Raw genomic sequence first — 26,410 nt, forward strand, 5'->3', positions numbered from 1 at the left:
CCCTGGTTTTCGTCATACTTATGTCCTTCTCAATTATCATCTTAAAGTGATTATGAAGATAAAGGATGGGTAAATTATGTGTGGGATCGTACCATATCTGAATGGGGCAAGCTTAATGGACCTTCTGGTCGTTTTCTATTCTCTTTATTTTTCCATTTGCATCTTTGTAACTCAATTTTATTGAACCAGACTTTGTACCACAGACTGATAGAATGTTCATAAGTCAGATACAGCACGACCAAATGCAGAGTAACGTTCCCTCGAATCCGCACCATCAATGCCCATTAACTCAAACCTCAAGACAACATAGGAATGTACAGGACTAGGATAACCATTGCAGTCCACCTGGGCAGTGCCAGAATATATCCCTATCATAACTACAGAATTAAGCAAAAACATAAATTAGAAAAAATAATTTTGTTCGTTTTTGTTATCGTGGAGAGATTCATAGGATGCAATTTCTTTTTCATTTGCAGCTTAGCAACCCAATTTTATTGAACCAGACATTGTACCACAGAGTAATACAATGCAATAAGTTCACAGTTCTGGTTTTTACTGTAAGCTAACTTTCACTCTGGTGTTATTTCTATTTAAGTAAAAATGGAAGATCTTTAGTGCTGTCATCAACATTTTAATTTCTCGCACTAGCTTCTCTAAGTGAGAGGGCCACTTTGTGATGAATTGTGTGCAGTTTTGGTGCTGTGGGACGATGATCAGTGGGCACAGTCTGAAACTGCCCAACTCATTTCATGGAAGATCCTTGAGGCAGGCAGAGAAAAGGAGACTTTAATTTCATCCCATCTCAACTGGAAGGCTAGTGTGCTTAGCCCACTGTACGTCAGGCCCCTTTAGAAAAAGATGTGTAATGCAGGTGTTATGTATGCAGCACCTTGTAACCAGCGTTCTACCGCCACCAGAAAGCGCATCTGTTGGAGTCCCAAGGGATCCCAGCATCCCTTGGGAGCACTGCATATAAGCAGGCCTCCAATGCTGTCCCAGCACTTCGGAGTCAGAATAAAGAGACTAAGGTCACACTTACTCAAGTCTACAGTACTCAGTCACATTGCTTTAGTTGAGGCCTCAAAGGTAGTAATCTCAGGATTGCTACCAGTGCCACGTGCTAGTCAGAGTAGGAATTGCAGGATAGCTCAGATGAATACGTAGCTTGAGGAATGGTGCAAGGAGAAGGGATTCAAATTCCTGGGACATTGGAACCAGTTCTGGGGGAAGTGGGACCAGTACAAACCGGACGGGACCGGAACCAATGTCCTAGGCGGAGTGTTTGCTAGTGCTGTTGGGGAGGGTTTAAACTAAAAAGACAGGGGGATGGGAATCTATGCAGGGGGGCAGAGGGAAGTAAAAAGGGGGCTGAACCAAAAGGTAGGAAGAAGAAAAGCAAGAGTGGAGGGCAGAGAAATCAAGGGCAAAAATCAAAAAGGGCCACATTACAACCTAATTCTAAAAGAACAAAGAGTGTTAAAAAAAACAAGCTTGAAGGCTCTGAGTCTCAATGCAAGGAGCATTCATAATAAGGTGGATGAATTGATTGCGCAGATAGCTGTTAATGGATATGATGTAATTGGGATTACGGAGATATGGCTCTAAGGTAACCAAGGCTGGGAACTCAACATCCAGGGGTATTCAATATTCAGGAAGGACATACAGGAAGGAAAAGGAGGTGGGGTAGCGTTACTGGTTAAAGCGGAGATTAACGCAATCATAAGGAAGGACATTAGCGTGGATGATGTGGAATCTATATAGGTAGAGCTGCGAAACACCAAAGGGCAGAAAACATTAGTGGGAGTTGTGTACAGACCACCAAACAGTAGTAGGGAGGTTGGGAAATTAGGGACGTATGCAATAAGGGTACAGCAGTTATCATGGGTGTCTTTAATCTGCGTATTGATTGGACTAACCAAACTGGCAGCAATACTGTGGAGGAGGATTTCCTGGAGTGTATAAGGGATGGTTTTCTAGATCAATATGTCAAGGAACCAACTAGAGAGCAGGTCATCCTAGACTGGATCTTGTGTAAAGAGAGAGGATTAATTAGCAACCTGGTCATACGAGGCTCCTTGGGGAAGAGTGACCATAATATGGTAGAATTCTTCATTAAAATGGAGAGTGACACAGTTAATTCAGAGACTAGGATCCTGAACTTAACGAAAGGAAACTTCGACGGTATGAGACGTAAATTGGCTAGGATAGACTGGAGAATGATACTTAAAGGGCTGACGGTGGATAGGCAATGTTAGACATTTAAATATCACATGGATGAATTACAACAATTGTACATCCCTGTGTGGCATAAGAATAAAAAAGGGAAGGTGGCTCAACTGTGGCTAACAAGGGAAATTAGGGAAGGTGTTAAATCCAAGGATGGGAATATAAATTGGCCAGAAAAAGCAGAAAACTTGAGGACTGGGAGAAATTTAGAATTCAGCAGAGAAGGATGAAGGGTTTAATTAGGAGGGGGAATATAGAGTATGAGAGTCAGCTTGCAGGGAACATAAAAATTGACTGCAAAAGCTTCCACAGATATGTGAAGAGAAAAATATTAGTGAAGACTAATGTAGGTCCCTTGCAGTCAGAATTAGGTGAATTCATAATGGGGAACAAAGAAATGGCAGACTAATTGAACAAATACTTTTGTTCTGTCTTCACTAAGGAAGACACGAATAACCTCCTGAAAATACTAGGGGACTGAGGATCTCATGAGAAAGGGGAACTGAGGGAAATCCTTATTAGTCAGGAAATGGTGTTTGGGAAATTGAAGGGATTGAAGGCCGATAAATCCCCAGAGCCTGATAGTCTGCATCCCAGAGTACTTAAGGAAGTGGCCCTAGAAATAGTGGATGCATTGGTGGTCATTTTCCAACATTCCATAGACTCTGGTTAATTTCCTATGGATTGGAGGGTAGCTAATGTAACCCCACTTTTTAAAAAAGGAGGGAGAGAGAAAACAGGGAATTATAGACCGGTTAGCTTGACATTGGTAGTGGGGAAAATGCAGGAATCAATTATTAAAGATGTAATAGCAGCGCATTTGGAAAGCAGTGACAGGATCGGTCCAAGTCAGCATGGATTTATGAAAGGGAAATCATGCTTGACAAATCTTCTAGAGTTTTTTGAGGATGTAACTAGTAGAGTGGACAAGGGAGAACCAGTGGATGTGGTGTATTTGGACTTTCAAAAGGCTTTTGACAAGGTCTCACACAAGAGATTAGTGTGAAAAATTAAGGCACATGGTACTGGGGGGTAATGTATTGACGTGGATAGAGAACTGGTTGGCAGACAGGAAGCAAAGATTGGGAATAAACGAGCCCTTTTCAGAATGGTAGGCAGTGAATAAATGGGGTGCCGCAGGGTTCAGTGCTGGGACCCCAGCTATTTACAATATACATTAATGATTTAGACGAAGGAATTGAATGTAATATCTCCAATTTTGCAGGTGACACTAAGCTGGGTGGCAGTGCAAGCTGTGAGGAGGATGCTCGGAGTCTGCATGGGGACTTGGACAGGCTAGGTGAATCGGCAAATGCATGACAGATACAGTATAATGTGGATAAATGTGAAGTTATCCACTTTGGTGGCAAAAACAGGAAGGCAGATTATTATCTGAATGGTGACAGATTAGTAAAAGGGGAGGTGCAAAGAGACCTGGATGTTATGGTACATCAGTCATTGAAGGTAGGCATGCAGGTACAGCAGGCAGTAAAGAAAGCAAATGACATGCTGGCCTTCACAGCGAGAGGATTTGAGTATAGGAGCAGGGAAGTCTTACTACAGTTGTACAGGGCCTTGGTGAGACCACACCTTGAGTATTGTGTGCAGCTTTGGTCTCCTAATCTGAGGAAGGACATTCTTGCTATTGAGGGAGTGCAGCGAAGGTTCACTAGACTGATTCCCGGGATGACATATGAAGAAAGACTGGATCGACTAGGCTTATATTCACTAGAATTTAGAAGAATGAGAGGGGATCTTATGGAAACATCTAAAATTCTGACGGGTTAGATGCAGGAAGAATGTTCCCAATGTTAGGGAAATCCAGAACCAGGGCTCACAGTCTAAGGATAAGGGGTAAGCCATTTTGGACCGAGATGAGGAGAAACTTCTTCACTCAGAGAATTGTGAACCTGTGGAATTCTCTACCACAGAAAGTTGTGAAGGTCAGTTCATTAGATATATTCAAACGGGAGTTAGATGTGGCCCTTACGGCTAAAGGGATCAAGGGGTATGGAGAGAAAGCAGGAATGGGGTACTGAAGTTGCATGATCAGCCATGATCATATTGAATGGTGGTGCAGGCTCGAAGGGATGAATGGCCTACTCCTGCACCTACTTTCTATGTTTCTATAACAGCAAGAATCCCCAATGGTGCATCACATCAATGAACCAATACGGCATGCTGCTAAACTTGGTTCTTCTATGTGAATCGAATCCCTGGTTTCTGAGTTATTTGGGGAGGCACTTTCCCCATGGAGAAGAAAGGAAAACCAGCAGCTCCCACACCTCTTAAAGAAAAGGGCCACCCAGAGGCAAATTCATTTTTTTTTTAATGGGCCATCCCTGAAGCACCCATTCCAAATGGGCACTGAACATCTCTAGCACCGCACGGGCATTTAAACAGTATTATAGGGCTCTGACCTAATTTCAATAAAATCTGGGGGATAATAAAAACAAAAAATGCTGGAAATACTCAGCAGATCAGGCAGCATCTGTGAAGAGAGAAACAAGAGTTAACGTTTCAGGTCGATGACCCTTTGTCAGATGCTGGGCCAGTTTAGTTACGCAAGAAAAATATGCCACTTATGCTCAGTGGCGTGCTACAACGACATAATTTTTTACTCAGTGAAATTTTGATGTATGTACCTTTAAAGTGCTCTCATTTTAACATATATAAAATATACATAGTATAAGATGTTGAACTGCTGGGTACACAGCTGTCTTTAGTCAGTAGCTCTATTACGTAAAACCTTTTAAGAAGTGTTTATATTTAGTGCATCTGTAGTTCAGATACTGGAACAATGACGTCCATGTACTGGCTCCCATTTTTACATGACTGAAACCAGCTCTCTCATCCCAGTGGGAATCATAGATCCACAGCTTTTACATTTAGTGCTTCTGTGCTTATGAGAGTGCGATGTCCTTACCCTGGCATCCTGCACTTATCTTGCTAAAACCGTATCTCTAGTCCTGATGGCAGAACCACACGCCCACGCCGCTCTCCCGTAATCTGAATTCAACAAGGAAAGAAAAACAGGAAAAAATGTAACAGAACACAAAAAGGAACTAGCCCATTCTTCATTCTTGTCTTTCAGTCTTTTAGTTAGATTAAAAATAGAAGCCTGAGTCCTTGTGCGTCTCGAAGTTGAAAGTTTATAGCTGTTCGCTCACAAATAATGATTACTTTTGTTTTACAGTAGTCTGCCCCTGAATCAGAATGAGGTGATGTCACCCACAATGTTGCTGTGGGGAGAAAAAGAAGAATTTCTGGAATTCAGAACGGCCGAGATCACAAAGGCCTATGTGAAGAACCGATTCAGACTGAATATTGTGCCTGAGGCCAGCCACTGGCTTCAACAGGACCAACCAGAAGTAGTTAATCATTTGATCTGGGAATTTTTAAAGGAGGACGACCAGTAAAACATGTTGTCACTGATGATATGATTTAAGACGAGAAGATTTTCCGACGGTTCCAGTGTCAAAAGTAAATGTTTATCTGTGTCGCTTAACTGTCGCCAATTCCCTTTACACGTGCTGTCTAAAATCTTTCAGTGGTGCTGAATGAAAGTGTGCTTGTAAGGTCCGTACTTTGTTGATGCACTATTTATTAGGCTACGTGTAATGCTGAGCAGTAATCATTTAAAGCTGTGGTGTCCCTTTTAAAAATGTGCATATACATTTATATATAGATGTGTCTATATATAAACATGTATATATGAAGATTCCTAGATTACAAATGACCACATTTCTGTGTACTTGGACTGGCCAAGGGGTTGAAACAAAAAAATAATTATCTGCCTAAGAAAATAATTGACAAGACATACAAAACTTGAACTTTTAAAAGTTTTTCTGTTTTCAGTGGGGGGAGGGGGAAGAGGTGAGGTGGGGCGGGGGGTGGGGGGGTGAGGTGAGGTGGAGGGGAGAAGGGATGGGGAAGAGGTGAGGAATAAGGGATGTGGCAGCTTTAAATCGAAAGAGGTCCGACATCTTTTAAGACAGCATTTTAGCATATATATTCCTGAATCTTTGCACGTGAAAACACCAGCCTTAAAACTTGTAAATAAGAAACAGTGATGTCACCATGTAAATGACTTATACATGCTCTTTACTGTTTTCATTTACTTGGTGGTGCCTTTCACTACTTTCTTACTAAGAAAACAAGAGTGCCATTTCTGAAAATATAAATGGGGATGTTTATATTTTATATTTATAAGTTGTGTAGATTGATGTTTTTATTGACAAAGATCATGTACTGAAAATAATGCTGTAACTACAATCTGGTCACCATATAGAATGTATATATTCATCTGTAGAATGTTGAAACCCGATTACCTATCTGGTACCTTCTTAATACAACCATTGTGATTATGGTTATAGCTGATTTTCTAAGTAGGAACAAATCTGTGCAATGCTCCATCTAGTGGACCAGTTGAGAACAGATCAGCCTCACCTATCTGAGATGGGTGGATCTGAGTGAAAGATAGTCTTGGGATTTCAATCTCCGACATGGTCAGGAGATTAGCGGCAGGAATTTCCTTGGATGTTCTCCTGATCAAGCGGCATAACTCCATTTACGCTCTTCTTATCGATCTTCCACTGAAGTTAATCCGACCAATTTGGAGAAATCCGAGTAAATTCCCAGCGAAGCATTTTAAGGCTCGAGCTACTGAGCCATCTGACTAGGAGAAGCTCGGAGGTTTTTTTTTAAAGAGGGGAGAGGGAGAACAACTCAAATGCTGTATCTTGAAGGGTCTAAACACCAGACTGCAGTTACCAACAATTGAAATGCAATGAAGTTCATGGGTGGACACACATACCTGATGTCCTCAATCCCTGGTGAGACATCGGCCCATTTAACTCATTGTTTTGATTTGCTCTTCCAACGTGTAGCTCAAGGCTCATTGATTTTTTTTAAACCTGCATGGTAGCAAATTAACTTTCATACACTATACTGCTGAGATCATCAGTTTGAATCCCAGTTTACTGACATCTAAATATGCAACCTCCCTCCCTATGAGTTTTTGCCAATTCTCAACTGAGCCATTAGGGAGGATATGTCAACAGCTAAAGGATGGGTGGACAGTGGGGGAAAACCATTGGACTTTCTTCTGCTTTGCTCAGCCTGAAGTAACTGGCTTTCTCTAGGAACCACGTATGAAGCAGCATCACTTTAAGGAATCGCTCAGAAGTCTGTGACCCATTTGCTTGCCATCCCAAGGTGTTCAGCAGCCAGTCTTCTGGGGGAAAAAAAACCTTTAAAATAGTCTTCTACAAAGCAAGGTCCTCTAAGGACAGTACATGAAAAAAAATGTGTATTAATAGTTCAAAAATTAGAAAAATTAAATAAAATGAAAATGTAATGGCAAATTCCCGGATCCCATGCTCCCAGTGGGGAGCTGTGCTTGAAGGGAGCAAAAGTCGGAGATTGGGCTCCAACCCACATTCCCTTCAGCAGTGGCCCCTCACTGGGAGCACAATGCCAGTGAATCCACCCTATCATTATTTTGTATTTAGAATGTATTAACATCTTGGAAACAAATTCTTTTTGTGATATTGCACAATGGAAGATACGCCAGTGGCGATTTGTGTTTTGCTGCTACTTTCTAAGGATGAAAGTGATTGCATCACTTAATTTTTACTCAAAATATTGATTGATTGTACTTTCCATAGGTGACAAGTTCTCAAGATATATTTTTCTGCTTTTAATGAAATATTTTCATGGACGCCCTTGCAGAACAAACTTGGATCATACTTGTATTGACTAAGTAGTAAGCTGGAGTCCTGTGTATTTTTCAGTGCAAATCATGTTGAAAGCCCAAAGAAAAACTGATGATATTCCACAACAACAACAACTTTTATTTATATAGCACCTTTAACGTAGTAAAATTTCCCACGGCACTTCACAGGAGTGCTATAAGACAAAACAAATAAATTTGACACCAAGCCACATACGGGAGATGACCAAAAGCTTGGTCAAAGAGGTAGGTTTTAAGGAGCGTCTTAAAGAAGGAAAGAGAGATAGCGAGGCGGAGAGGTTTGGGAGTGAGTTCCAGAGCTTGGGGCCTAGGCAGCTGAAGGCACGTCCACCAACGGTTGAGCAGTTATAATCCGGGATGCTCAAGAGGGCAGAATTTGAGGGGCGCAACATCTCGGGGAGGGGAGTTGGGGGAAAGAGATTAGAGATAAGGAGTGGCGAGGCCATGGAGGAATTTGTAAACAAGGATGAGAATTTTGAAATAGAGACATTGCTTAACCGGGTGCCAATGTAGGTCAGCGAGCATGGTGATGATGGGTGAGCAGGACTTGGTGCGAATTAGGACACAGGCTGCCGAGTTTTGGATGACCTCAAGTTTACGTAGGGTAGAATGTGGGAGGCCAGCCAGGAGTGCATTGGAATAGTTAAGTCTAGAGTTAACAAAGGCATGGATGAGGGTTTCAGCAGCAGATGAGCTGAGGCAGGGGCAATGTTACAGAGGTGCAAATAGGCGGTTTTAGTTATGCTGCGGTTATGTGTCCAGAAGCTCATTTCAGGGTCAAATATGATACCTAGGTTGCGAGCAGTCTGGTTCAGCTTCAGACAGATGCCAGGGAGAGGGATGGAGTTGGTGTAATGTATTTATTTAATGAATGGTTTATATTTTAACTGCGAGAGAGAGAGAGATTCATTATCTGCTTAGGTTCTGAGACTAAAGCATCCAACAATCTGGTCAATGATGCTCCTGTGCCTCTGTAGTGAGTCTGTGGAAGTGTGTCCACAATTATTAAAGCTGGTGCACTTGTGTGATACTCCAATAAATCCTTAAATGGTAAGAGATTGGGAAATGTTGGTGTTCAGAGAGACCTGGGTGCCCTTGTACACGAATCACTGGATGTTAACATGCAGGTACAGCAAGCAATCAAGAAAGCAAATGGTTTGTTGGCCTTTATTAAAGGAGGATTTGAGTATGAGTAAATACATCTTATTGCAATTATATAGGGTCCTGGTGAGACCACACCTGGAGTATTGTGTACAGTTTTGGTCTCTTTATCTAAGGAAGGCTATACTTGACAAAGAGGGAGTGCAACGAAGGTTCACCAGACTGATTCCTGGGATGGGGGATTGTCCCATGAGGAGAGATTGAGCAGACTAGGCCTATATTCTCTTTTAGAAGAATGAGAGGTGTTCTCATTGAAACATACAAAATTACTACAGGGCTTGACAGGGTAGATGCAGGGAGGCTGTTTCCTCTGGCTGGGGAGTCTAGAACCAGGGGTCACAGTCTCAGAATAAGGGGTCGGCCATTTAGGACTGAGATGAGGAAAAATGTTTTCACTCAGAGGGTGGTGAATCTTTGGAATTCTCTACCCCAGAGAGCTGTGGATGCTCAGTCGTTGAGTATATTCAAGACAGAGATCAATAGATTTTTGGATATTAAAGGAATCAAGGGATATGGGGACAGTGCAGGAAAGTGGAGTTGAGGTATAAGATCAGCCATGATCTTATTGAATGGCAGAGCGGGCTCGAGGGGCTGAATGGCCTGCTCCTGTTCCTAATTCTTATGTTCTTAACTAAAAAAGTGTAAAAAAAAAATCAGCTATCTAAACAAGGTGTTAGAATTAAACTAGGTGAGGACGCATGTACCCAGTGCTGAAGTTATCGACAGACAGTGCTGTTAAGCACACAGATTGTGCAAAATTAGCAATGAAGTGAGGAACTAGTGGAATACAGCAGTTAAGAGGGAACTGGATAAACACTTGAGGGAACATATTAATGGGTATGGAGAAACAACGGGAAATAGGATTGGATAAGCTTTGCCGCTCCTGCACATGCCAGCCTGCCATTTTCCAGACATTTGTTTTCATGGCTGAAAAATGACAGGAGGGAAGAATAACTTCAGCATGGAGTTAGCGCAAACACAATGGGCCAAATCACCTCCTTCCTGCTGAAATTTCTATGTTTCCATGATACTGTGAGCTTCTGTAGCTAACCCAATGAAGGGATTAGAATCTTTTGAGTCCTGTTTCCATAGTCACTTCCACAGGACAAAGATAATTTTGAATCTCCATCCGTTTATCACATAATCTGACAGTTGTTGTAACACTTGTATGCATTATGGAAATTTATGTTAATTATAAGGGAGATTAACAAAAACGTAGTTTTATTCAACAAATGATTTTGCCATTTCGCTAATAATAAAATACCCACAAATTCACAAAAAAAGCTGCAAAAATCTTGCATGTGCCAGTGTCTGTAAATGTAAATCAGATGTGAACACAGTGTGTATGATGCTTATAAATAGTTATAAAAGAGACTGATTTTTATCCCCATTTTTCACAGCATAGCTCATTCCTGTCAACATTTGGGCCACCTCCATCTTTAAAATGTGCAGCCCGGACCATGCAAATCGAGGTCCTATGACATCAAAGGGGCCATCCATTGGTGCGCTCAGCGGCCTAACCAATGGTCCTGTGATAATTTCTGTGGAGCCAGGAAGAGCACCTCACCTGCTCCACCCCAACTAAATTCTGCCAGCTCAGCTCCGCAGAGGAGCCGCCAGATTTCCCACCTTTCCGATCGGTGAGCTGCCTTTCAGTGCTCCTTCACCATCTGTCTAAAGTCGAAAATCATCCCTATTTTGCCTCCTCAAGAGACATGAACAATCAATCATATACCGGCGGTTACAGCTATTTAAAAGAGGATGTAAAATGGCAATAAGTCAAAAGACACTAAAAAATGAGTGAATGTCAAAGCTTTGTCATTCTTGCGGGCAACGTCTTCGAAACTGCTGAGGTAACCTATTAAATAACAGACAAAAAGTAGGACTGCTAAAATAATTGCTGTGACTGGTTACAAATCAGCCATTGTCCAGGTAACGGCCTCACAACAATTTAGTTTTATCAGCAAGAGGGTGGCATGAGTTTATGTACATTTTGCAACAGCCACTCTGTGCTTCGAATTGCAATTCCTGCTCCCCTGATATTTCATACTCTGCTATCAAACAAATTGGCAAAACTCAATCCTTGAGAACTGATATGTTTAAAACAATCGCGATGTTCCAATGCCTGATTCCTTGGTGATTGAGTTATTGGGCCATTACTGAATCTTCCCAGACTTTAAGGTGTTTGGGTTTTTCTGCAGCGCTCCTGTTGAAATGGATGGCAGTTTATGAAGTCTATTCATTGGACTTGGTGCATATATTAGATTTGGTGCATAGGATCTATCATGCAGAAAGCACAGGGTTTTGTTTGCGTATGGACTTGAAAGGTGCAAAAGACGAGATTAATTGGCATGAGTCAAGAATATTAGAAGAACCTAATGCACACAGTCTAAAGGCATAAAGATTGATGGGAACAAATATATTTTTGTACCAATGCTGTTGTTCATTTAAGACGCACTGTGTTGCTATTCTGGTTTTACCCTGATCCCTTAGTTGGATGCATAGCATATTTTATGTGTAATAAACTCCCACTTAGCTTCTATTTTATGGAATATATTCAAGTAGCTTATGATTATTACCAAAGAAGCTGATTTATTTTTCAAAAAGGCTATAATTGCCCATTACTAGTCAGTTAGATTAAAATAGATAATTCCTTAATGAGTTTAGGTGACATTTGGTGATATTTACAATATTTCCTTTTGTAGGTGTATGGTAAATGAGGCCTTCTAAGAAAATGTGATTTAATTTGTCCAATTTATTGATGCAGCATAATTTAACCACATGAAACTCAAAAGTAATTTGTATTTATTTTCATTGTAATGTAAAACATTGTGTCAATTTAATAAAGTAATGAATGTTATGGAATCTGACAGAGTCTAATTATTGTCATTTATTTTACTGTTACTTCCACAAAATTTATTTTCCCTCCAGACATCTCAGTTCTTTGAGACTCGGGTTCTGACAATGTGACGTACTTACTGTCAAACCTGGCCTTTTCTCCCAGCATCTGCCTGCACATGTACACTCTATTCTCATTTCCTGTCAGTTCCTGTTAACTACACACTAGGCACTGACACAGGTGCTTTTGAGTGGGTTGTCTTCCCCAACTTTGTTGTCATTGTTTTGAGGTTCCGTGCGCTAAGGCCAATATTGAAACCTGATCCCACTGAAGTTCAGTAATCATTGAATCTCCGTCTTGAACAGAGATATATCTAGCTGTTATTTTTTTCAGGAGTTCGTATCACTAACTGTTTCACTTTAACACATCTGCTACTCCATAGGTGTAAACCATGTCTTATTTCATCTAAGACTTCGTGAATTTTGTTCTCATGCCCTATAGTTCTATGATCACAGTTTGAATCCATGTCCATTATCAACAACTTTCAGTATTTTAAAGACGTAGGAAGCGAAATTGCCCCCGGGACCTTTAACGACTGGCTCAGAAGTACCGCCTCCGACGCTGAATTGGCATTACCGCCCCTCAAAGGAAGCGGAGCACAATCTCCGGCGCTCCACTTAGTTTGGAGCAGGTCCCGGGGTGCTACTGGGGCAAAATGTTCAGCACTACAAGGATGCTCCGCTAGGCCACCAGGGCAGTGTGTGACCGAGCGAGCCCCAAGAGCGCTTGCTGACGTTGGCAATTTTCCCCGCGGAGGGTTAAGGGGTTGACACACGCGCCGATTACATCTTCGCTGGTTGCGCAGCAGCCCGGGGCACTAAGTGCGGGGTGTGCCACTGCTAGCAGCGCCTCAGCAACCTCCCAGGCAATTTGTCGGGAGGTGGTAGCTGGGCAATAACGACTTGCACCCCATTAGAGCCCCCCCGGAGGTGCTAACGGGGCTATAAAAAGGGGCAATTTCGCTTCCTAATCTGAATTCATCTCAATTATTTTCTGCAATGAAACCAAATTCAGTTCTGTTATTCTCTCCTCATAACTTTAACCCTTATGGAGAGAAATCGCATTGTGCGATATTAATAACGAATGCATTCGTATGAAACGTCTTTGCTATTTTAATAAAGGTGCTAATGCTTTACAATTCATTTGCCTTGGTTAAAATAGCAGGCAAGGCAATCCATATAATGTGTTAAGTTTGCTATCACACACTGCAATTTTACCCCATTAGAGTTACAGCTGCTGGAATGTATTCACATTTTGGTCTGCCCATTTTATAAAGTGTTTAACACATATACTATGATGCTAAAACAAACCTTAATATTACAGTAATAATTACCTACTCCTGCTATGGTTTTTACATCATTGTATACTGCAAAAGGAACAAATAAAACCAAGGGCTGGATTTTAGGCTTTTCTGTGTTCGGGGTGAAAACGGAGGTGGGGTGGGAATGTTGGAAAGTGTGTTTGGCAGAAAAAAATCGAAGAGCATGTTATTATTTAAATGGAGAAAGATTGCAAAGTGCTGCAGTACAGCGGGACCTGATGGTACTTGTGTATGAAACACAAAAGGTTAGTATGCAGGTACACCAAGTGATCAGGAAGGCCAATGGAATCTTGGCCTTTATTGCAAAGGGGATGGGATATAAAAGCAGGGAAGTCTTGCTACAGTTATACAAGGTATTGGTTAGGCCACACCTGGAATACTGCGTACAGTTTTGGCTTCCATATTTACGAAAGGATATACTTGCTTTGGAGGCAGTTTAGAGAACTTTCACTAGGTTGATTCCGGGGATGAGGGGGTTGACTTATGAGGAAAGGTTGAGTAGGTTGGACCTCTACTCATTGGAATTCAGAAGAATGAGAGATGATCTTATCGAAACGTCTAAGATTATGAGGGGGCTTGACAAGGTGGATGCAGAGAGGATGCTTCCACTGATGGGGGAGTCTAGAACTAGAGGGCATGATCTTAGAATAAGAGGCTACCCATTTAAAACTGAGATGAGGATAAATTTCTTCTCTGAGGGTTGGTAATCTGTGGAATTCGCTGCCTCAGAGAGCTGTGGAAGCTGGGACATTGAATAAATTTAAGACAGAAATAGACAGTTTTTTAAATGATAAGGGGATAAGGGATTATGGGAAATGGGCAAGGAAGTGGAGCTGAGTCCATGATCAGATCAGCCATGATCTTATTGAATGGCGGAGCAGGCTCGAGGGGCCGTATGGTCTACTCCTGTTCCTATTTCTTATGTTCTTATGTTACCAGCCGGGAATAGTTTGCACTTTAGTATGGAAGTTTCAGCATCTGGGCCCTGCATCAGGAGGCACAGCGCTAAGGGAGACATTGTACACTTTTTGTGAGCAAGGATGGGAAACTCCCAAGCTAAAGTGCCGGGCCATGTGCGCTCCGAGAGAGGCCTTTCACGCTGCTCCGGGGCGAAACCCGGAGTGCAAAGGACCAGAAAATACAGCCCCAAGAGTTCTAATGCTTTTATGATTTTATTAATTTCAGATAATACGTGGCCTTCGATTCTTGTATGAGTTTACTAATTACTTTTTTGTCATTTTGAACATTTTCTTACAATGACCTCTGTATGGAAGTGCAATGATTATTTTATATACTTAATAATGTAGATAGATGCTCAAATCCACATTTAAAGAAAAATTCACAGGGAGACATCACAGTCAAACCTGAGCCAATTTAAAATCCTCATCCTCATGTTTAAGCCTTTCATCGCCTCACCCATCTCTCTCTCTGGAGTCTTCTCCAGCAGTGCAGCCCCTACCCTCTCCTGAGCTCGCCATGCCTCTGACTCTGTTCTCCTGTGCATTCTCCTTCCAGTGCCCCACCATTTACGTTCCCTTGCAGTTTCTGCATCTTTGGATATTTCTCTGAGTCATCTATTAATTCTCCAATGTGCTTTTTGCAGCATTGGTGTGTGTTTTAAGATAAAGGCATCTGTATCTTTGACCATCTAGGCCTTTTTTTTTATTAATTTACGGGATGTGGGCATCATCTGCAAGGCCAGAATTTTTTGCACATTCCTAATTGCCCTCGAGAAAGTGGTGATAAGCTGCCATCTTGAATATAACTGATTGACTTGCGAGGCCATTTCAGAGGGCAGTTAAGAATCAACCACATTGCTGTGGGTCTGGAGTCACATACAGGCCAGACTGGGTAAGGACAGCAGATTACTTCCCTAAAGGACATTAGTGAACCAGATGGGTTTTTACAACAATATGGTAGCTTCATGGTCACGACTACTGATACTAGCTTTTTATTCCACAGCCCTCTGTGGTAAAGAATTCCAAAACTCACAACCCTCTGAGTAAAGAAATTTCTCCTCCTCTCAGTCCTAAATGGCCAACCCCTTATTCTGAAACTATGACCCTAGTTCTAGACTCTCCAGCCAGGGAAAACGGCCTCTTAGCATCTAGCGTGTTAAGGTGTCTAAGAATTTTATACCTTTCAATGAGATCACCTCTCATTCCTCTAAAGTCCAGAGAGTATAGGCTCATTCTACACAAACCTCATAGGACAACCCTCTCATCCCAGGAATCAATCTAGTGAACCTTTGTTGCACCCCCTCCAAGGCAAGTATATACTTCCTTAGGTAAGGAGACTAAAACTGTACACAGTACTCCAGGTGTGATCTCACCAAAGCCCAATATAATTGAAGAAAGACTTCCTTACTCGTATACTCCAATCCATTTGCAGTGAAGGCAAACATACAGCACAGGAGGCCATTTGGCCCATTTTTCCTGTGCCGGCTGTTTGAAAGAGGTATGCAATTAGTGCCACTCCCCTGCTCTTTCCTCATAGCCCTGCACATGTTTAATTTTCAAGTATATATCCAATTCCCTTCTTGTTACTATGGAATTCCACCATCCTTTCAGGCAGCGTATTCCAGATCATAACAACTCACAGCGTAAAATAATTCTCATCTCCCACTCCCCCCAACACCGCCTCCCATTCTTTTGCTTTATTTTAGATCTATGTCTTCTGGTTATCGACCTTCCTGTCAGTGGAAACGGTTTCTCCCTATCTAATCCATCAAAACCCTTCATAAGTTTGAACCTCAAATAACTGGGAGAATTTCTGCCCAGAGAGGTAAAGAATTGGCTGATGAAACCCAGGATCGACCTGGGACCTTTACACCTTCAGTCTAGCACTCTCCCAAACTTAGCAATTTTGGCTTTCTAAGTTTATTGGTTAAAGTCTTAAACGTCAAATGGCTCTGAGCCCAAGCTCAGAAATGCAAGAAAAATGCCAGCTGATCTTTATTACCTATTTACTGATTTACTCAGATGATGAAATAGAGAATATGGTCAGCCAGTGCTTTGCTGACCACACAATATATGAGCACTTTGGGCACATGAATTGCTTATTTTTCTGTTCCTGATTTTATATTTAGTGTGCGTCCTAGAAGACCTTTGCCTTTAGTGTTTAAATTAAAAGGCAAATTTTGCGAAGCCTTGTGCACCAGCAGGCCTTCGCACACCACCGATTTTGCAATGTGCACTTGGCTTGGCTGCATGCAAGACTCCAGCAGCAGCTTGAGGCCCCTCAGTTTTATCTATTTTGGACAGACTAATGAAGGTTAAACGAGAAGCTGTGCAGGAATACACATGGTGGCAACGTGTGAACCGGTGTAAAATCAGAGACAAATAAGCTTCAATGATTAATTAAAAAATATATTTTAAATTAATCATAGAATCATAGTATGGTTACTGCACAGAAGACAGCCATTTAGCCCATCGAGCACTTCAGCTAGTCCCACTCCTCCGTCCTTTCCTCCATAGTTCTGCAATTTTTTTCCTTCAGGTACTTATCCAATTCCCTTTTGAAAGCCACAATTGATTCTGCCTCCACCACCCTTTCAGGCAATGCACTCTAGATCCTAACCATTTAATGCATTTTTCCTCATGTCGCCTTTGGTTCTTCTGCCAATCACCTTTGTAATGTCTGGAGCTCCACACTGTGGACGCCTGTGTTACTGCAGCTAGTGCTGTTTAATAAAGAGCAGGTCACCTGACCAGCAGGTCAGAAGATTCCGAACCTGCAGCTATCTTACAGGTTGTGTGTTGTGTGCTCTCCAAAGATATGACATTTGGCAACGAGAATGGGATGTAATCGAATAATACAAAGCTGAAATTTTTGTTGTGAAGGATTCAGCCAGTCGGCAGAGAGACTTTGAGAGCTTCTCTGTTTTTGGAAACAGCTACAAATCTGAGGTAAATTACGAGCACACTTGATTAAGCTGCCAGAGTCAAAATAGTTGCTCCTATGGGAGTTATAGGACATGTGGGGGCATTTCAACGTGACCGTGAAAGTTTCAGAGCTTATGTGGATCGGCTGTTTTTCACTGCAAATAATATCATTGAAATTCCCGGTAATGAAGACAATAACTGGGCGGTGTTGGAACAAAAAATAACTATATTTTTAACTGAGGCCGGGCCCGCATTGTATGAAACACTGATAAATTTGTTTGTCCCTAATAAGCCAAAGGATACAATGCTGAAACAGATTCTAAATAAGTTAGAACAACATTACAGCCCCATTCTGTTAGAAATTGCTGAAAGTTATCGTTTCGGAATACGAAATTAGAAGGCCGAAGAAAACATCAGCTTACATTGTAGCATTAAAAAAGTTATCTATTCACTGTAATTTCGGAGACTTTCAGAACTGAGCATTGCGAGACCGCCTTGTTTGTGGGATGAAAAATGATGTGATCAGAAGAAAGTTATTGACGACGCCTAACTTGACTTTTGATTTAGCTTGTCAGACAGCTAGGTCGATGAGCATGGCCGACCAATATTCCCAAGAATCTCATACTAATTTCAGTCATCGACAACCGAGGTGAATCGCCTGAAGGTTCAAAGTAAAAGGCGGTAGGGCCCCAAAGTCTCAGAAACTAGAAATGGGAACAGAGCATTGACGTCCTGGGACAACACATTGCACAAAGTTGTCCATATGTGAAAGCAGAGTGTTTCTTCTGCAGGAAAACTGGGCATCTTGCGAAGACATGCCGACTGAAGGGTAAACCAGCTTTCAAAGCTATGAGTAGAAATCCCCAGAGACTAGATAGCATGGAAGAACAACAACAGGACAGAGGAGATGTTAGAGTTCAATGTCATCAGGAGCACGAGGTTAACAGATGGTGATTCGAAAAGTATCATAATCCACATAGATGTTGCAGGATTCAAGATACCCATGGAAATCGACACTTGTGCATCCGTGAGTGTAGTACCGGAGTCGCTATACCTTGATAAATTGTGGGATTTCCCATTGGAGAAAGCCAAGATAGAGCTGCGAGGCTACTTGGGAGAGAACATTCTGGTGGTAGGTCGTATCACCGTACCGGTGAAATACAAGGATCAAGTTCAGAGCTTGCCTGTAATAGTAGTGGCAGGAGACAAGCCTGCCTTACTAGGAAGAAATTGATTGGGATCACTGAAGCTGGATTGGAGTGAGATTTTTCGTGTTGAAACGAGATTTGCGTCAAAGGAAGATGTCATCAAGAAGGTGTTCTGCAAAACGGGCAGTCCGATCCAAGGCTTCAAGGCGAGTGTCAGGGTACAGAAGGACAGTAGATCGGTTTACTACAAGCCACGTTCCATACCATATGCACTCAAGGAGAAAGTTAAGCAAGAACTCAAAAGACTAGAGACTGAGAACATTATTTCTAAGATAGATCGATGTAATTGGGTTACACCCATTGTTGTTGTACCTAAGTCCACTGGTAAGGTAAGATTGTGTGGTGATTATAAAGTAACCGTAAACCAGGTTCTAGCGGGCAATGTCCATCACCAAGGAAAAACTGGATGCAATCAGAAATACACCCACTCCGAAGAATGCCACTGAACTTCGATCATTTTTGGGTCTTTTGAACTATTATGGGAAGTTCCTACCAAATTTGGTTACAGTATTACATCCACTGAATGAACTATTGAAAAAACAGGTCCATTGGAAGTGGTCAAAAGAATGCGATACAGCATTCAAGGAGTGTAAAAGAACCTTGGTAGAGAGCACCGTGTTAGTTCACTATGACATATCTCAGGAGATCAAGCTAGCATGTGATGCCTCTCCATATGGAGTTGGGGCAGTAATCTCTCATGTATTACGTAGTGGGGAGGAGAGATCAATTGCTTTTGCTTCATGCACTCTCAGTGCCAGTGAGCGTAATTATGCGCAAATCGAAAGGGAAGCTTTGGCATTCATTTTTGGGGTCAAGAAGTTCCACAAATACTTGTATGGTTGTAAGTTTACGGACCATAAGCCTCCATCCAAAGTCCCCAGTTCCAACATTAGCTGCAGCCCGAATGCAGAGATGGGCTTTGATTTTGTCAGCATATACATATGATATTGAATACAGACGATCAGCTGATCACAGTAATGCTGATGTTATGTCTAGATTGCCTTCCCCATCACAAGTTACACCCGATAGGGAAAGGGTGTTCTATTTTTCATACATTGATGAACTGCCAGTCACAGCTGAAGAGATTGGTAGAGCAACCAAACATGACCCAGTTATGTCAAAGGTGTATGATTATATTGCAAATGGATGGCCAAACCAGGTAACAGACAAAGATATTCATCCATTCTTCATTCGTAGGAATGAATTATCAGTCTATAAAGATTGTATCATGTGGGGTGTAAGAGTGGTTATACCAAATAAATTCAGGTCCAAATTATTAGGAGACCTCCATGACTAGCACCTGGGAATGTGCTTGACCAAGAGTTTCGCACACAGTTACTTATGGTGACTAGGTCTTGATAAAGATATAGAGTACATCGTAAGTCAGTGTACGACATGTCAATCGATAAGCAAGCAACCGCCATCAGTACCATTACAGCCATGGAAATGGCCTTCCAGGATGTGGCAAAGGATACATATTGATTTTGCTGAGCTAGAAGGACAACAATTGTTCACTGTGATTGATAGCCATTCGAAGTGGGTTGAGGTGTTTCCAATGTGGAAAATAACAACAAGTAAAATATTAAACATTTTGCGAAGATTATTTTCTTCATTTGGCCTCCCAGAAGAAATTATTTTGGATAATGGACCACAATTTCATGCAGAAGAATTTGCACAGTTCACAAGCAAAAATGGTGTGAAACATACCAAGGTTCCACCGTACCACCCTGCTTCGAATGGTGCAGCAGAGCGCAATGTACAAATTGTAAAACGTGCCCTCACCAAACAAATGTTGGATCCAAATCCAAAGAAACGACAGTTGTCATTGGACCACAAATTGGCTAATTTTCTAATAATGTATCGTAATACTCCTCACACAACTACTGGTGGAATACCAGCAGAGTTGTTTCTCAAACGACAGCCACGAACCAGATTCTCGTTGTTAAAACCAAACTTAGCTCAGTCCATAGAAGAAACACAATTAAGACAGAAAGAGAATCATGATAGAGGTAGAGTAAAAGAGAGAAGTGTGAAATTAAATCAGAAGGTGAGTGAAGAACCATCACCATAAATGGGTAAAGTGGTTACCAGGAAGAGTGGTGAAGATATGTGGTCCTCGCACATATTTGGTCAAGATGTTTGATAATGGACAGGTTAGGTTTGTTCACATTGATTATATTTTACCCACAGACATGGAAGTAGTTGAGAGTGGGAGTGATTCAATTATTTCTGACTCATCAGATAGTCTTCTTCCTGCTCCTCCTCCTCGTCATCTGCATCTTCCTCCTCATCATCAGCCACTCTTACCTCAGGTGGGTCTTCTACTACCAGTTGCTGCTGCCTCATGATGGCTAAGTTATGCAGCATGCAGCACACAACAGTGAACTAACCGACAATCTCAGGGGAGTACAGCAAGTAGCCTCCGGAATGCTCCAGGCATCGGAAACGCTGTTTCAAGATGCCAATGGTCCTCTCTATGATGCTGCGCGTCGCAATGTGCGACATGTTGTATTACCGGTCAGCTTCTATCCGGATTACGCATAGGGGGGTCATGAGCCAGGTGGCGAGGCCATACCCTTTGTCTCCCAGTAGCCAGCTCTGCCCTTATGGCTGCTGCTGAAACATGGCAGATATAACGCTCTCGGGTAGGATGAACGCATCATGGGTTCTCCCAGGGTATCTTGCATCAACTGACATGATGCGATACATGTCATCACACACATGCTGCACATTAATGGAGTGGAAGCCTTTTCTGTTCTGTACATCTCGGAATCCTCCAAAGGTGCTCGCAAGGCGATGCGGGGACAATCAATGCAGTCCTGTACCTTTGGGAAGATAGCAATCCTGGAGAAGCCCACAGCCCTTTCACTCATTGCCTGGGCGGTCATGGGGAACTTTATGTAGTCATTCCTCCGGGCACCTGCCAAATGCAGATATGTGTTGCATGTTGAGAAATGGCGCACACATCTCCAGTTGTGGCCTAGACCGATCCAGATGCATAGAATGAAAGTGCAGCTGTAACCTTCACTTCAACTGACAAAACAGTCCTCCTGACACCTCTAGGTTGCCGGTCTGCTTTTACTAACTCTCAGATCTCAGTTACAACTTCTTTATGGAAACGCAGCCTTCTGACACAGTCTACATCACTCAGGTGCAGGTACGAATGCCTGTCTCAATATACCCGACGTGGGTAAGGCCTCCTGCCCATCACCCTACGTGCTCTGTGGTTCCTCGTGCGATGACGTCGAATTAATTGTCTTCTCCGCAGCACCATCATGCAGAAGGCTTGCACAAGGTATGGCATTGTCAGTATTGTCTCCATGATTGAATTGTACCTTGCAAGAAGCTCAAAACGGCAAGCAGGACAAAGTTCTTTGTTCTCTCTTTCCCCAAGGTCGAAGCCCTAGTATGGACCACACGCAGGTCTGAGCAGGTGCACTGATCGGGAAACGCCCCCTCCCTCCCCCGGGCTTCATTTGATGCATAGTGTAAGGCTTCTCATGCCTTCTGTTCACCTTCCACAGCCCCCACCCCCCTGGGCTTCTTTTCAAGCCGAGCCCCGAGCCCCTGTGTCCGGGCGAGGGACCAATTCTGCCGGCCGACACTCTGACCCTCGAGTCTGGTTTGGAGATGTTCGGTGGTGGCATGTCAGTTTTTAAAAAATCAAAACTTAAAGAATTCCTTTAAGCTTCCATTTCCTGCGTTTTAAGTTTTAAAAATTTAAGCTTGATTATGCATATTTGTGCGTTCTTGACTCCCTCCAAAACTTCACAGAAAAACAATGGCGTCTTAGTGCGCCGACTTTTTAATGTGCGCTGGTTTTCCTTAAGGGCCCAGAAGATTTTTGGGGAGTGGTCACATACGCCGTCCTAGGAGAAATTTTAATTGGCCAAACTTGCATAATTGTGAAAAACTGGTGCAGAGATCAGGTTACGCCCCCTATGACGCAAAAGAAAACTAACCTAAAAAAATCGTAACTAACTGAGTTACACTGGCGCACAAAGATTGGGGAAACTTGGATTTTTTTAACTTAGGCCAAAAAAAGTGGCATGCAGCAAAAAAACGGAGCAAATCACTCGGGAAAATTGAGCCCATAAAGTTCATCATAACTTCCTTGCTTTTGTACTCTATGCCTCTATTTATGAAGCCCAGGGTGTAACTTGCTTTTTTTAACTGCTTTTTGCCACCTTCAACGATTTGTGCACACATACCCCCAGGTCTCTCTGTTAATGCACCCTCTTTATGATTGTACCTTTTAATTTATAATGGCTCTCCTTGTTCTTCCTACCAAAATGTATCACTTCGCACTTTTCTGCATTAGATTTCATCTGCCACATGTCCGCAAAGTCCACCAGCCTGTATTTTAGTTGACGGAATACCCTGGGAGAGTAAGGCCTCCTGTTGTCAGCCCTGTGGCGCCTTCTTCCTTTGGCAACATGTTGATGTGCTTCTCCCTGTTGCTGCCTGTGGTTGTCTGTGCCTGTCCCTTTGCCTGAACTTTCCCTCTTCCTGTGGCGTGCTCCCTGGACTTCTCCATGGGCCACCCCCGTGGTGCTCCCTCTCTTTGTCTTTGCCTTTCGCTCTTCCTCTTTCGATGCCTTTCCCTTTGCAATTGGCGGTGCCTTTGTCTTCGGCGAAGCATCCTCTGACAGTCGAGTGCCAGCACAGCCCCCATGAAGCAACAGAAGTGGTTGAACATCGAAAGTGTCGCGAGTTATACAGGGGAATAGGTAGCAGGCAGAAGAATGTTTGAGCTAAAAATCGCTGCTATTGGTCCACATGCGACTCTGCCTAACTATTGGAAAGCAAAAATAAGTAATGGACGGCAAAAAATACTTTCAAAGATGGCACCTTTAAATAGCGCTGGTGCATCCGGTTCCCGACTGCAACTCGACAGCTCAAGCTGTCGTTGTCATCACCAGGCGCTAAGGTAGGTTGCGCGGGGCAATCACACTTTCGGGGCAGTAAGGGAGCGATGCGCATGGCAATGACGTCATCATCGCCGCGCACAGCCGAGCGGGGCGCTACGCCTCCGCAAAACCCCCACCCAATTCTACAGGGGCGATTTTTGCGCCACGCCTGGGCGACTTCTATTTTACGTCCTGTTAGCGTCTCCTGGAGGCGTTAATGGCCATCGATAAAAGGCGCAATTTCGGCCTCGTAGTGTTCCCTAAGACAGAATTGACATACACCGTAAACTGATTGCTCGGCTCTTTTGCTGTTTTTATTTCCACATCTGTCCTTAAACCTAGAGAGGAAACAGCTCCTTTATTCTCACTGTTAAAAGTGAGGCCAACTCTTCCCCGATAACAAAACAAAACACTGCTGTTATCGTGGCACATCACTGTAGGTGGCCAGCAATACAATGAAAACATTCCCACCTTCTAAAGGAAAAAGTGTTTCTGTTGAATTTTTCAGGGAGGAAATTTTCTCCGCTTCTCTTCTCCTGAAGCCTGCTCAGGTGCAGCTCTGTTAACATAGGTAATCCTGTACTAAACCATTGATCTGTAGTTGCTGTTTCATTATCACTTTGCACAAGTGCATTTACATATCCAAAATATAATGACTGGGAATGATGGAATGCATCGTCTTTTTATTTACACATACTGACTGGAGGCTCCATTTTGCATTATAAATAATACTGTTCATGGACATAGAAAGTACTCATCCAATGTCAGCTTACAGTATGAACTGTGGCTCCTAATTGGCACGAACAAATGAGGAGCATAACAAGTCCCATTGTTCTTGGCAAACTAATGGGACCCAGCCAAGGCTGAATTAGCTGCACACATCTGTTCTCTCAAAATGTCAGCTTGCCAGCGCCTCCACAGCAGCCAATTATAAAATAGGTTATTATTTACATGTCGGAATTTGGGCAAAGTGGGTCTGGGAGGGAGACGAGGATGTAAGTAACTGTTGTCGACAGTAACAGTCTCATCTAACTCCAGGTATTGTTGAAGTAATCAGGACAATTGCAGCATTGTTAGAGTGTTATTTTGGTCCAGAAATGCTACTGCTCTTCCCGAATGTGAAATCAATCAGTTCCATGTGACTGGACAGAATTTCAGATTTGCAAATTAGTCTGTCCATGAATGGTGATTTTCCCTTAGGGGAATTCACACTGTTTGTTGCTAATCAAGTTTATGGCTGTCTGGACAAGCTTTGACTGATAAACAGTATTTTCAGAAATTTGACTACGTGTTGGAAGCAGAAAATTCTTATATTTATAATTATTTTGTTTTTCTCCACTTTCTTTAGATCCCTTGTGCCAGAATAACATTCCACGACCAGAGTTCTGTCAATGGCTCTCTGTAACCAGCTGTTAATAGGTGCACAAATGGCTGGTGGCCCAGATACAGTCACCATCTGATTTTCCCTCTCTGTGGGGAAGTACTTGTGCAGCTTCATCAGAAAGTCCGGGTAAGATAAGCAGGAGGAGTTTTAACCCCCAAAAAAGGGTGGGTTGGGGTCAGTTGGGAGGTTAAAGTGTTAAAAATCAGAATCCCAACCCCCAACCCGCCCACTCCTGGTTTTAACGGAGGCGGGATGGGGGGGGGGCGGGGGGCAGCCAACCCGCTCCCAGGCGGCGAGTCGGCCATTTAAATATTATAATGAGGCTGGCGTGCCTCATGGTGATCCACCCATTCAAATATAATTCTGGCTGGTCGAGTTTCCTGGGCCTCGAGAAACCCGCCAGTTAAAGTAAGGTGAGGACTGCTGGATCTTGGACTGGTCAGCCAGTGGCCTAGTGGGTAGCACCCTCACCTTTGAGTCAGAAAGTTGTGGGTTCAAGTCTGACTCCAGAGACATAAGCACAAAAAAAATCTAGGCTGACAGTCCACTGTCAGAGATGCCGTCTTTCAGATGAGACGTTAAACCGAGACCCCGTCTACTCTCTCAGGTGGATGGAAAAGATCCCATGGCACTACTATGAAAAACAGCAAAGGAGTTATCCCTGGTCAATATTTATCCCACAATCAACATTACTAAAACAAGTTATCTGGTCGTTACCACATTGCTGTTTTTGAAGGCTTGCTGTGCATAAATTGGTTGCCACGTTTCCCATATTGTAACAATGACTACACTTCAAAAAGTACTTCACTGGCTGTAAAGCACTTTGGGACGTCCGATGGTCGTGAAAGGCGCTATATAAATGCATGTCTTTTTCATTTATCCAGGAGGTAAGTGCATTTTCACTTACCTGCTGGATCCAGTGCTCTGCCTCCTCATACCCCTATGATCGGACACCCCCCTCCCACAAGGTCTCCGAACCCCCTGAGGCCTCCAATCCCCTCCCCACTGCCCCAAGGTCTCTGACCCTCTCCCCGGGACTCTGACTCCCCTCTGGCCCCAATTGCCTTCTGGGCTCCCGAGTCCCGAACAACCCCTGACCGATACCTCCCTCCCTCCCTCCTCTCTGTGGCCAAGTACCACAGGTCTACCCGCCCGCGCCCAGCCAGCCTCTCCATCTGGCCAGCTGTGGGCAGGATACAGAGCTTTAAAAAGTTCATCAGGCCCTGCCGTTAAATTTGGCATCATTTGGCGATAATTTTCCAATCCTCTCTGGCTACAGGCATGGTGCAAGGGGACTGGAGGACTGCTAACATTGTACCGTAGTTTAAAAAGGGATAGACCGAGTAATTACAGGCCAGTGGTGGGAAAACCTTTGGAAAAAATTCTGAGGGTACAAATCGACATTGTCCTACATGGCAGGTTGGTCGGGAAAGTAAAAGCCCATAGGAGCCAAGGGAAAGTGGCAAGCTGGATCCAAAATTGGTTCAGTGGCAGGAAGCAAAGGGTAATGGTTGACAGATGTTTTGTGGCTGGAAGGCTGTTTCAGTGGGGTTCCGCAGCATTCAGTACTAGGTTCCTTGTTTCTTGTGGTATATATCAATGATTTAGACTTCAATATAGGGGGCATGATTAAGAAGTTTGCAAATGATACAAAAATTGGCT

The 26,410-nt window shown here is 43.0% G+C and overlaps 1 protein-coding gene and 1 long non-coding RNA gene across 2 annotated transcripts in view; one reads left to right on the forward strand and one right to left on the reverse strand.

Annotated features, from left to right (window-relative positions):
- Positions 1 to 5,675, forward strand: part of ephx4 (epoxide hydrolase 4) — a 59,425-nt gene extending 53,750 nt beyond the window's left edge. The window contains exon 7 of the mRNA XM_070886600.1: positions 5,423 to 5,675. Coding sequence (XP_070742701.1) covers positions 5,423 to 5,645 — 223 coding nt within the window. The 3' untranslated portion in view covers positions 5,646 to 5,675. The remainder of the gene's footprint in view (positions 1 to 5,422) is intronic.
- Positions 4,607 to 26,410, reverse strand: part of LOC139268444 (uncharacterized) — a 35,328-nt gene continuing 13,524 nt past the window's right edge. The window contains exons 3-4 of the long non-coding RNA XR_011594033.1: positions 5,153 to 5,235; positions 4,607 to 4,717 (exon numbers count right to left, since the gene is read on the reverse strand). This is a non-coding gene — a long non-coding RNA (uncharacterized lncRNA). The remainder of the gene's footprint in view (positions 4,718 to 5,152; positions 5,236 to 26,410) is intronic.

Source organism: Pristiophorus japonicus, chromosome 8, assembly GCF_044704955.1.
Source record: "Pristiophorus japonicus isolate sPriJap1 chromosome 8, sPriJap1.hap1, whole genome shotgun sequence".
Taxonomy (NCBI): domain Eukaryota; kingdom Metazoa; phylum Chordata; class Chondrichthyes; family Pristiophoridae; genus Pristiophorus; species Pristiophorus japonicus.